This window comes from Haliotis asinina, chromosome 14, assembly GCF_037392515.1.
Source record: "Haliotis asinina isolate JCU_RB_2024 chromosome 14, JCU_Hal_asi_v2, whole genome shotgun sequence".
Lineage (NCBI taxonomy): Eukaryota > Metazoa > Mollusca > Gastropoda > Lepetellida > Haliotidae > Haliotis > Haliotis asinina.
Window position 1 is genome coordinate 3,538,361 of NC_090293.1, and position 13,647 is coordinate 3,552,007.

The window sequence follows — 13,647 nt, forward strand, 5'->3', positions numbered from 1 at the left end:
AATTGGGGTACCCTGAATGTTCCTCAGCTTGCCCGCACCAATCTGGTTCTCAAACTGGTTCTGTAAGAACATCACTAGACACCTTTGACTCCCAGGCAAGTAAATCTGAATCACTGTCCCTATCAGCTATTCAAGATGGTAAGAGAGACTTTGAATCTCTCAACACAGCTGAAGGGTGGGACCAGTTATACAATGACAATACCCATTTTCCTAGTCAGGTTTGCATGGGAGAGAAAGAAAGTGCCTTTGCACAGGATTCTCATTATTTCACCAGACATGCTAATGCAAATCTTCAGTTTGTGGAGCAAGATAGTTCCCCTTTAGATGAACTTAAGGTGGATTCTAATGTTATTGTGGGTTTTGCTCAAGAAAATGCCAGTGATTAGCCAGATTCTGAATTCTTGGGCTGTAGCTTAGGTTTAGATGAGGACACATGTAGAGTTTGCCAACTGCGAAGTAGATCTCCCATAGATTTGCACAAATATGTTCAGGCTCAAGAGCAAATCCAAAGTTCTATTCTCCCAAATGCCTTTGGATGCAGAATACCAGTAGACTCAAACCTCAACATTTCATTTATGCGCAACAATTTAAAGGATTATTGTGATTCAGGTGTTGTTGACTTCCTGGAGTTCGGATGGCCAGTAAATTTTGAAGGGGACTTCAAGTTATTAACATTGGGCAGAAGTAACCATGCAGGAGCAAATAAACTTAGAGGTGCAGTAGAGGATTATCTTGACAAAGAGGTTACAGCTGGAGCAGCCATTAGGCCCTTCTCATCAGGTCTATGTACAAGTCCTTTGAATACTGTACCCAAGAGTGACAAAGTTCATAGGAGAGTGGTTGTTGATTTGAGCAGTGATGGAGGCTCAGGTGTCAACAAGTGGAGTCCCAAAGATTCCTATCTTGGACAAAATGGAAAATTACAGTACCCATCAGTTGATGATTTAGTGGAAATAGTCAAGGTCAAAGGCAAAGGTTGTCTGCTGTTCAAGAGAGATCTCAAGAGAGCTTATCGTCAAATCCCCGTTGATCCAGGAGATATAAATCTGTTCAGGTATAAGTGGCAACACCATATATTTGTGGACAGAGTGCTTGCTATGGGACTTCGATCACCAGCGTACATTTGCCAAAGAGTCACAAATGCTGTGGCCTATATTGCGAAGTCAGAGAACGTTGATGTGGTGAATTACCTGGATGATTTTGGGGGATGTGATAAACCCCAAGCAGCGGATACTGCATTTCGAAAGCTGGGTAACGTGATACAGAAGTGTGGACTTGAAGAAGCCTGGGATAAAGCTTGTGCACCAACCACCAAGATGATTTTCCTTGGCATTTAGTTTAACACAGAGGATCTTACACTAACTATAGATGCAGACAGATTGAGACAAATCTAGGATCTTCCTGCCAGTTGGTTAGAGCGAACTCATACTACCTTGCGAGAAGCTCAGTCATTGCTGGGTAAATTGAACTTTGTAGCTTCATGTGTTCATCCTGGAAGGATCTTATTAGGCCGACTTATTGGTTCGATCAAAACTCTCCCAGAATCTGGCTCCCATGACATCTTCAGATCAGCAAAGCTGGACATCCAATGGTGGAATATTTTCTTACCGTTATATAACGGGACATCTATGATGGCATTGGAAGAATGGTCACACCCAGATGCAGTACTTGCTACTGATGCTTGCTTACAAGGTTGTGGAGCCTCGTTTGATGGGCAGTATTTTCACTGAGCTTTCAACAGGTGTGTACAGGAGAGACAGTACAGTATCAGTGTTCTGGAATTGCTTACCATCATGGTAAGCCTCAAGATCTGGGGAAAATATTTCCGAGGGAAGCGCCTCAAAATATTTGGTGACAATCAAGTATGTGTCATGGCATTGAACAAAGGGTAAGTCAGACATGAGGTGTTGCAGAATTGTTTGAGGGAGATCTGCTTCACAGCAGCAGTTAACGAGTTTGACATTAAAGCAGAGCATATTGCAGGAGTTGACAACAGATTGCCAGATTTGCTCTCCAGGTGGGATCTAGATCCCAAATACTCAGCTCAGTTTTATGTCCTTACAGCCTGTGTTAGATGTTTTGAAGAATTTGTTTCTGATGTGTGTTTCACCTTTGAACACGAGTGGTGATTTTCAAGTGCCTTTTCCCTCTTCACAGGATTGAATCAACTTTTGAAGGATGTCAGGATTTCTCAGCGGGCAGCCTTTGCGGAGGGAACAAGAAGGAATCTCATTTCACAGCTTAAAAGTTACTTCCTATTTTGTGCATTCTATAATCTGAAGTCAGTGCAGGCTAGTTTTACCACAATAGCAGCTTACATACTGTTTCTCAGCAGGAGTTTCCAGACTGTAGCAGCTACTAAAAACTTAATGACATTAATGCTGTAAAAATTCTGCATTTAGTCCATGGATTTGAATTTGTACACTTATCCAGCTATGTAATTACTCTTCTGTATCAGGGATTAGCACGATTAAATCCTCACTGTCCCCACAAAGCCTTAGCCATCACCCCTGAAATTCTAACACAATTTTTTACACTCCTTGACCTGGGATCCCCATGTGATGCAGCATACTGGTGTTTATTTTGATTTGCCTTTTTCCTGATGGCCAGAAAATCCAATTTGGTAGCACAAACTCCACATCAGCGGACGAACTCTCGAAACCTTAGACGAGGAGACGTTGCTTCTTTCAGAGGTAGACAAGATGCATTGTTGGTGTCCTTAAGGTGGAGTAAAACCATCCAGTTTGGGGAAAGAGTACTACAGCTACCATTGGTCAGTATTCCGGAATCTACGCTGTGTCCTGTTAGAGCCTTCAGACACATGATCAGCCTTTGTCCAGCCACTGCAGATCAGCCTGCATTCTGCTACCCCACAGAACATGGGCCACAGCCAATAACATACCCAGGATTACAGGAAAAACTAAGAACCTTGGTGAAGAAAACTGGTAGAAATCCATCGCAATTCTCATCGCATAGTTTTCGATGAGGTGGAGCCACTTAGGCCTTCAAGTCGGGAGTTCCCCCAGAGTTTATACAACTACAGGGAGACTGGCGGAGTGACGCATACAAGGAATATCTCTCCTTTGATCTTGAGCAGAGAGCTTTGGTAGTGCAAACTATGGGGCGATCCATCTTAGCTAATCATTCCTAGCATTTATCTTTATCCTTTTACTGTAGTATGTTTAAATTCCAGCGATCACTACCTGATCAGCAAATCCTTCATATTTCTAAATATTTCCATCTCTCTTGCAGATTAATACCCTCCATCGGGTAGGTTCATATACATTATCATTTGCATCACAACTTACCTTGGGGCCTCCGGCTTGGAGGTTTCCCCTTTTTTATTTATTTTATTTATCCTTTTGTTTATTGGCATGTTGTGATCCATAGTAACAGAATTCTGTATGTAAGGCAAAACAGCCTTTGTTATTTGATTTGCATTAATTCCTATTTATGCATGTATTTTTCATACTTCCTTTATGCATGATGTAAGCATATATTATGTAAGTTGCAACATTATTATATATCGTTATGACCACACCCCATCAAGCTCACAGTCTCCTTTTCCTTGTATATACTTCTCACTTCTTGGAAGAAGGGGTGTGGTCACTATTCATTTCTTCTGGCAATAAATCCTTAAACTTTTCATTTGTATTTTCTCTTACAGTGAGGTTATAATTCACAACCCCCCAATTTTCTAAACATGATAAGAAACAGAATGGTGTGTTTAAACATCTATTCTCATACAAACAAGAAGCATCACAGCCTTATTCACAGCCCTATGACCTACTGTCACTTTAGACGTAGAAAGTATTATAAGCTTAGGAATGTTGTAAAACTATGAACGCCCTCTGGACCATGGTTGTGGCCACAACCCAACAGTAACCCACCTTGATCCTATGTTTCCGAAAGTCATCAAGCAAATTCGTCCCTAAGCATACTTATCAATCAATACACTGAAGCCAAAAAGATCACATATATACTCTAGGGTGGAACAAACACATAAATCATTTATTGGCATCATTATACATGAAACCCTGTCACTAAAACTACTCATTTTGACCTTTCATTGCCTTAAAATCGACCTTTCTGACAACAGTGCATAATTCTGTCCTGCAAACGAAATTTCAACCAATCAGAGGTGTGTGTCTCTGTGAGTGCGACGTAATATGAGGTATACCTATATGTGTTACTGTAGTATTCATGCATATTTCCAGAGGTAAATTATACAGGTTTGTCTAAACCTGCAAACATGACAATTGTTTTGAAAAATGAAAGCTTTATGTTTTCACAATCTACTGCCATTTAGTTTTGCCACCTGTTTTGCTTATTTTCTGAGATACAACTTGTTTTCAAAGAAGATTCCGTCAAAATCGCTTGTTGTCATAATGGTTATCCATCATTCTGTTAAAAGCGGTGTCATGCAAAATCTTTTTGATCAGGATTCAAAAACATATTTAACTATGAGTAGGAAGTAGTTTCGATCATTTTATGTTGACGAAAACAAACGATAATCTAATTGATTCTCCAACTGAGTCTAGACCATGACGCCACAGTTTCAAAAAATGGCGGCACCCTGTCGCGAGCATCCGCCATTCTGAGAATAAATCCTATTTAGGATTGTTTTCACCCAGTTAGTCGGAGCTACAAAATCTGAACTACTTTCTACTGGTAGTGAAATATGTATTTGATTGATGTACAATTTGACTTTGCATGACACTACAATTTCACTCTGGGAAGCGAGGTGGGTGTCAATATATTACTATTTACAGTATTACTGTCACTGTCACCACAACCTCAATCAGTTCCAAGAAAGATATCACTATGTAACAAGTTGTGTCATGCAAAATGCTTTTTGTTATCAATCATTTACCACTAGTAAGTAGTTTTGATTTTTTAACTCTATGAAAACAAATCTAAATAGTATCTTCTATCTTGGAAGCGAGACAGGTGTCAAAACACACGATCCTAAGGGGCACTAGAACAGAGCTTCATTATGTAACAAGTTGTGTCATGCAAAATGCTTTTGTTATCAATCATTTACTACTAGTAAGTAGTTTTGATTTTTTAACTCAATGAAAACATATCTAAATAGTATCTTCTATCTTGGAAGCAGACGACTTTTGGGCACCTTTAAATCGCTCGGTATTAATTAACCACCATCTTTTACAAAGAATATCTTTGGTGTTCTACTTAAGACTAACCACAAGTCTTTCATATGTAATGGCTGAAAGAGTACAAAAAATGTGAGAATATTCATTCTTTAAGGTCAATGATTATTTGCTGAAAGACCATCACAAGAAATACCCTGAAGCAATCTTTTTGTTTTTGGTTTAGTAGACTAACCACTGAATAAACTGCAGGTTTTTTAACTTGTTTCAGAGGCATTGCCACTCTGTACCTCAAAATGCATGTTTACACTTTGAAAATAATTACAAAAGCGTTTTTTGTTTTCACAAACTCACAAATTATGTTTCCTGCATTGTGATCTAGCTTCCAGTTTGAAATCTGTTAATGATCAGTTGCTTATTTATAGTTATGCTTAAAAGTAAATCCGGGTTTGTTCACAATGATTGCAATGTTCTACACATTTAGTGTGTTATTTTCAGAGCATGGTAGTTTTATCTTTGTGATATCTTTGTCTTAGATTTATTGCACATGCAAACTTGTTCTTGGGTCTGTGTTTGATAAGTGTGATAGCTGGATAAAGTACCTGGTGATCATTTAATTGGGAGATGTTTATCATGTAAATAGGAAGTCATGTATGAAGTAATGGAGTAATTGTTCTGCAGGCCAGGGGATATGTGAAAGTCAGGAAGCCATATTAGGTAACAAAAACATTCTCTAGTCTCCAGGTATGCACACAGATGCCAGCTAAACCCCCTTTAGACTTGACCTCCACCAAGAGATCACAACAAATATCCCCATTGGAGACAGACACTCATTGAGAATGGACTCTACCAACAGATCACAACCATTTTCCCTATCGCTCCATGGCAACATCTAACACACACAACAGGCCATGTCACCATAGGCCTACATCAATTTGCACAAATTGTCATATTCCCATTCAAAAAATTTTAAAGCATTAAATGGCGTATTCATGAAAGTTGTAAAGAGGATATCTTTTTCATTTCCCAATACAAAATATCCAGATTATTGTATTTGAAATCAGTGATACTTCCCTTACTAATCTTATACTCCACAACTGAGTCTAACAAAATCTAGTTGGAGGTCGCGTCAGGAAATCTTTGAGATTGACCAATCAGAACTCAGCATATCAAAATGCAAAAGTGGACATTCACACATACCATTTGAACGTTTACCTCGGAAAGGTTTGTACCTGAATGATTCCAAATGATTTTTTCCATACGACTGCTACCGGGTAATGCACATGCAGCACACTATAATACTGTCAACAGCGAGTAAACAGTCGCTGAAAATAGTAATTTTGTCAATATTCAAGGATGTCAGCTTGCATAAATATTAGCTAATGGTAACCATGTCATCAGAAAGCCCTTGGTATATATGTTGCGGATCAAATACCTGTGTTTTATGCAGATTTTCTTTCACTGAGGGATCAGTGTCAGTGACTAGACAAAAGTCCCACCAAAGCCTAAGCAGAAACTGTCGTCTGATTGGCTAAATCCATTCAGCCTTCTCACATTTGATTGGATGGTCATAGGTCGCTGAAAGGGTACGTTACATGACCTCCTACTAGGTTCCTAGGTTTTGTTAGACTCAGTAGTGGAGTGTAACGAATAATTCTGAGACTAAGTTTACTTAAACTGTACCAGGCTACTGCCCTATTCAGCATAACAAGTGAACACTTTAACTGTTTAACTATCAGGCTACTGCCCTATTCAGCATGACAAGTGAACACCTTAACTGTTTAACTATCAGGCTACTGCCCTATTCAGCATGACAAGTGAACACCTTAAATGTTTCACTATCAGGCTACTGCCCTATTCAACATGACAAGTGAACACCTTAACTGTTTAACTATCAGGCTACTGCCCTATTCGACATGACAAGTGAACACCTTAACTGTTTAACTATCAGGCTACTGCCCTATTCAGCATGACAAGTGAACACCTTAACTGTTTAACTATCAGGCTACTGCCCTATTCAGCATGACAAGTGAACACCTTAACTGTTTAACTATCAGGCTACTGCACTATTCAGCATGACAAACTGTTTAACTATCAGGCTACTGCCCTATTCAGCATGACAAGTGAACACTTTAACTGTTTAACTATCAGGCTACTGCCCTATTCAGCATGACAAGTGAACACCTTAACTGTTTAACTATCAGGCTACTGCCCTATTCAGCATGACAAGTGAACACCTTAAATGTTTCACTATCAGGCTACTGCCCTATTCAGCATGACAAGTGAACACTTTAACTGTTTAACTATCAGGCTACTGCCCTAGCTCAGCTGTGATACAGAACAACACAACCATACAAAGTTCCTGTAATAAAACATACTATGTGATGCTAAATATGCTTACAATAACTTAAGCATTATCAGACAATGCACTGCACTGATAAGGGCAGCAGGCTTTCGTAGACAGACTACAGGCTTTCACATCATAACCTCTGACAAATGTTGAGTAATACCTATACGGATCCAGGATTGGATGGATGTAGGGTAATAGTGCGGTATCATTATCACCAGTAACATAAAACCAACAAGGCAGCCATTATGTGATACACAACAGAAACTGATAACCTAATGTAGTCAGTACAGAGCATAACAAACATTACAAATGAAAGCAGTCTGATTAGTTTCAGCTTTAGAACTGCATTTTTTTGTGTGTGTTTGGAAATATTTGTAAATGTTGCTTAAAAATGCATTATCTAATACACAAAGCTTGGTGATCAAAACCCCATGCATCCTGAACAATTTTTGAAATATCGATTTATGATTAAGATGTAATTTCACTTAATGAGCACCCATTTCACGCGTCCATTCACCTATGTCAAAGTTCTGTTTGGGTCAATTGAAGAGCAAATACAATCATATATTCAAGTATTCCCACTACATAATCAGACTACATACACACCATGGGTAAGTAGTCTAGTCTATTATTTCAGCTACATATAACAGTTGCCTTTAGTAGGTTCTCTGGTTCACGCAATATTCCAGCTATACGACTGTAAAGTAAGTGGGCAATATTCCATATATATGACTAACTTAAGTGGGCATATCATATTATCAATCTCAACTCCCTGGGGATCATATAACTCTTGCAGCCACTAGGTGCTCCAAGTTATTGCAGCTTTCTCATTCACAGCTGGGTAGACTGGGACACACAGTCACCGTACTATGTCCCATGTCGCAACTAGGTGATTGCATGTGTTCATCTGGCCAACAGGATTTGTGGGGCCTTTGAAGTGCACAAGGTTGTGTACTGTACACCAGCTGTTGTGACTACACTGAAGCTCTACACATAAAGTTGGGAACAGGTCAAAATGGCCAAATGACAAAATGGCTACACAAAAATGTCAAAATGTCCACAACCCCTAGTCAAAATGGCCATATCAAAAAGTAGTATTTTTCAATACTCATGACATTTGTATTATTTGATATCAAAGAGTGAAAATGACAAAAAAAGTTATATCACACAAAACATGGTGTTTATTTTTGACATACTTTCCAATTTGATATGTTGAATTGTCACTGAGGTGGAAGAGAAGTGCACCCTTCATGAGATCTGCTCACAGGAGGGGAAACCTCTGCTGATGGTGTCTAGTGGATACACCTATGTCCAAAAGGTATTTCCCGTGTTCTCAAATATATGAAATGATAATATATGCTATCTAGTAAATGATGGTAATACATGAATATAATACAAACATTAATAATGTATAATGTAATATTTATTAAAATTATTTTCATTTCAGTCTTCAAAAGGTCAAAAGGAGTAACATCCACTTGTACTCTGATTAGTTCGTTAATTACTAATCAACACATGACTACATACATTGTGTAACCTTAATTAATATGTGAGTCTAAAAGTGCTTTGTTAACTAGTCGCCATTGATCAATTAATTGTTAATCCTTGTGTCCATAGTAAGTGTTTTTATACTTTTCAGGCGAGGAAGCAGCCATGGCCAATCTTCAGGAGGACTATTGGAATGATCAAGTTTAAGACTAGACGTAACAGCTGACTGTACCATTAGAAGATCAAGATATTGAGTAGAAGTAACTGATAAACAGTAAAAATAAACAGTAAAAAGGTGCTTGTACATAAATAAAGAACACACCTCTTGAAGACTAAAATGAAATCTCAAATATGACATACTTTCTAAATGGCATTGTGTAATCATATTTGTTATTTGTTTAAAATGATTTGTTTATGTGTAATGAACATCAAGTTTTAACTGATATTCTCTTTTCTCATGTTTACTCTTTGATATCAAATAATATTAAAAAATCAAAAAATAATGTATGGCCATTTTGACTTTTGTGTGTGGCCAAGTTGACTTTTTGGTATGACCATTTGGTATGACTAGGGGTTAGTAGCCATTTTGACTTGGAAGTTGTGTGTCCATTTTGACATGTGGCAATTCTGACTAAGACCCCATAAAGTTGACTCCGAGGTTCTTACACCCGGTCATAGGTGAGCATGATCCCGATGCCTCAAGCTCGCTGGATCACTAGCCTGGCAACTTAGTGGTTACTCTGAATCTTTCAATGAAGATAAACTGTCAACTATACAGGATTGATCAATGTATGCATAATCATTTTGTCAACCACAACATGTTGCTATCATGTTAAGATTACTGAACAATGAGAGGAAATTATGGATAGGGCAAACTGATCCTGTGCGAAGTACTGTCTTGTAATCATTCAACTCTCTAGTGGTGCCTGTCTGACTGAAAACATAACTTCAGTACTGACAGCTATAGATATCAGACATACATGACATCAAACAGTATGTGAATCCATTTTCGCAATAGGGAACTGATGACAAGTGCCAACAACTAAGCGAGCCCGACCACATGATCCTGTTACTTGCCTCCTATGACAAGCATAGTTGCCTTTCATGGCAAGCATGGGTTGCTGAAGGCCCTTCACAGGTCAGTAAAATAAAGGGAAATCTTTTTGACAATTCACTTTCATCTTGGTTTCCAAGCAGCAGTATACTAAATTTGAATGGATATGTGAACAGCTAGTGGCCTGACAGTAGCAGACACAATTTATTTCATGCACTTCACAAAAACTTCAATCCAACAGGGTCCATATGACAACTTCGGGAGTTCTACAAAAACAGACCAGAGTACAAAATAATATGGTACATATTAGCCTGATCTTAGATAACAGTATTAACACTTAAGAACCCTTTCAGAGAGAATGAAATTTCAGGATACTGCTAACACCAGCTCATATATATGTAAAAGAATTATATATCCTATATAGATAGGTATTTATCAATTTATAAATATATGCGTTGGGCGCCTGTGAATGCTGACAGTTTTCACACAAGTTTGTTTGTAAGTAGTAGCACTGTAAATATATCATCTGGGTCTATCATCTATATGTGCAAAATAAGATACAATTCGGAAGTCTTCCCATAAAGGTAAGATTGTGGACTGTAGTGTGTGCATAACCAGGCACAACCTACAAATGGGGACTGAAGCCAGTGAAGGGGAGTGGCAGCACATTAAATATAGAATTGGTATTCCAACAGTAACTTATGTCATAATGTTGAGAGCAAAATATTTACCAATACTGATTTTAAAAAATAATCAATTCAACACATTTATTAATCATTATTTTTTCACGTCACTTTCTAATAACTTATCAACATTCAAATAACAAAATAACAAAACATAAAAAAAATAACACAACTATGTGAGTATGCCCGAAGTTACGGCCTACCACCCTAAAACCCTAAAAGTAAAACGACAGTAACATTACTTTTACGGAATAAAAAATCAAAGAAAATGTAACCAATCGTCAGTTCAATGACCACGCATAAATTTCAATATGATTGTCTTTCATGTTAACATATAAAGAATAATTTACAAAATACTAAATGTCACCAACAGCTGACTTACCCAGTCGGTCCACCATTTTGAATGTTTTCTGAGTCACAAGGTACGCGATGTCCTACAAGAAAATAAGGAGCGATCACTGTGGATGATAGAGTAGCTTCCCTTGAACATCGGCCTTCTCTCGGTTTTCATGGGTGCAACTTTTATGAATTTAGTGTACACATCATATGTGTACAATAGTTATCCTATGTGCGTAAGGATTTCCATTTTCCCCACTAGAAAATATGTTTTATAAAATGTATAGAATGACAGAAGACAATGGTTTAGTTGACAGTGGCTATGAAGTAAAGCAAGAGCCAGAAATACCCGTTTGTCGGAACTTTATCTGCAGCCCACAGCTCAGGAGCGTTGCAAGAAATTTTGTTCGTGTTAGTCCGATAGGTTGCAAAGCTTATGTTTAGTAGTGATGACTTGCCCAATTTTTATTTTCAAAATCATTTCAAAACCACTTATATGGTGACACAAAAGTTTAGATATATTTATTCAAGGCAGACATATGTTTCTGTGGTGCACTAGTCGGCCCAGTGAAATTTAGTTTATTCAATGACATCTTCTGATTTCTAGCGATTTTAGCTATTTTGGTATTACATTTATCATTTATTAATATAATAATTTAGATTGACACGTCTATATATAATGTGTTGATGTATTTCCTGATATTAACAAATACACAAACTTACTATTATTGAATGGGTGGCATTCTTGAACAAAGGTCGCAAAACATCCACACCCAGTACAAAGACAACATAATTTTGTAGAAAACGAGTGATTGGTGGGTTGGTTGGTTTAAGTTGTTTAACGCCGCACTCAGCAATATATCAGCTGATATGACAACGGTCTGAAGAATCTGGACCACACAATCCAGTGATCCAAATCATGAGCCTCGATATACGCAAATGGGAACCGATGACATGTGTCAACCACATGCAAGCCTGATCACCCGATCCCGCCACTTAGGACAAGAATGGGTTACTGAAGATCAATTCTAACCCGGATCATCCCGGGCTTTGAAAAAGAAAGAAAGAAAAAACAAACAAACAACATATTTGGTCAGTAATCACGTAACTCCTATTAGCGGCCACTGTTTTCATAATTGGAGTAATAATTCTCTGAAAGGCAAGGTCCGGTAGGGTAGTCTGATGGTAAAAGCGACTTTCGTCTCGCCGAAGACCCGGTTACTATTCCAGCCATCACACGGGTACAATTTATGAAGCCCTTTTCTGGTGTTCCCCGCCTTGAGATTGCAGGAATATTCACTCTCAAAACAAAAAGTATCAACAGTCTGCTTAAACAGAAACATTTTAAAAAGTAAAATAAATAGGTATTTATTTCTGTATGTAATATTTCCATGTAAATTACGCTTCCGTATATGAAATTACGGTGTCGCATTCACCAACTCGCTTGCCCTTATGCATCATTTAAGTGATCGCGCCCAACTTAAAATGGAGGATCGAGCCACCTGTGACCGGGTGTCTACCTCCACTTTGTGTGCAGACTTTTTCAGTGTTGTCAAAACCCGTAGTGTACAATACACATCCTCGTGCACTTAAAAGAAGCCCGGGGACGAATCAGTTGGTATATGACCAGAAAGTGCGGCAAACAAATACACAGCACTGTGATTATGTGTCCCAATCCTCCCAGATTGCGAATGGGTACCTTGTGAAGATGGGAATGCCACAAAATCTTGCGCCGAGTGGCTGCAAGAGATTAATTGATTCCCAGGGAGTTGATATTGATAAGTAATTTTTCGAAGGGAAAGAACCCAGCGCCTTGAGCATGTACTTGTTGCGTGGATATGCGCTATACAAAAATGACAAATAATATCAAATAAAATTATTTCTGTGAACGCAATTCGCGTGTCACAAATTCAAGTATACTTGTACACTTTAGTGATATTGGGACAACCAAAATCGTGACAAACAACAGCAATTCAGAAATTGCATACAAAATCACCACGTCACCACGTAATGACATTGGCCAAACTCAATATTTTCGTGATGAACATCAACAACTCGATTAAAACCTTGCTTTCTATTATACAAAGCGATATTAAAAGATGTTCACAACGTGGAACCATATATTGCCAGAAAACACAAAAATATGAACTATTTTACTCAGAAATGTACGTTTTTGAAGGATATATATTACGGCAGTTTTGAATGAGATGTTTTGTCTTACAATTGAAAATATTCTAGGAACTTTAAATTCCATTTATTTACAGTCCTGATCTATTTATCACTGAACATCATATGCACTTTGTATTTCGTAACCTTCGCGACCTTGCTCTCTATGTTAAGTATTCATTTAATCGTCGTAACGCGCACTTACAATTAATCATGCCCTAATGTATATCAATATGTATCACAACTCTCATGAATGCAACTCTCTGGTATAAAAGCCGGTGGCCTAAAATGCAATAAACGATTGTCTTGTCTTGTCATGTTTTTCCAATACATCGTTTATAGGAAAAATATCATACCAACTTCAGATTCCAAGTAGGTGTATAATCTCTGTATTATTTAGTGGCACGCTAAGTTGTACGAGTTATCTTCCCTAATATTGCGCTGGTGCATTACGTTACA

The 13,647-nt window shown here is 38.1% G+C and overlaps 1 protein-coding gene across 1 annotated transcript in view; it reads right to left on the minus strand.

The window, feature by feature from the left end:
• Positions 1-11,098, minus strand: part of LOC137261588 (pleckstrin homology domain-containing family F member 2-like) — a 37,118-nt gene extending 26,020 nt beyond the window's left edge. The window contains exon 1 of the mRNA XM_067799365.1: positions 11,069-11,098. Within this exon, the coding sequence (XP_067655466.1) occupies positions 11,069-11,084 (16 nt within the window). The 5' untranslated portion in view covers positions 11,085-11,098. The remainder of the gene's footprint in view (positions 1-11,068) is intronic.
• Positions 11,099-13,647: the final 2,549 nt, after the last annotated feature.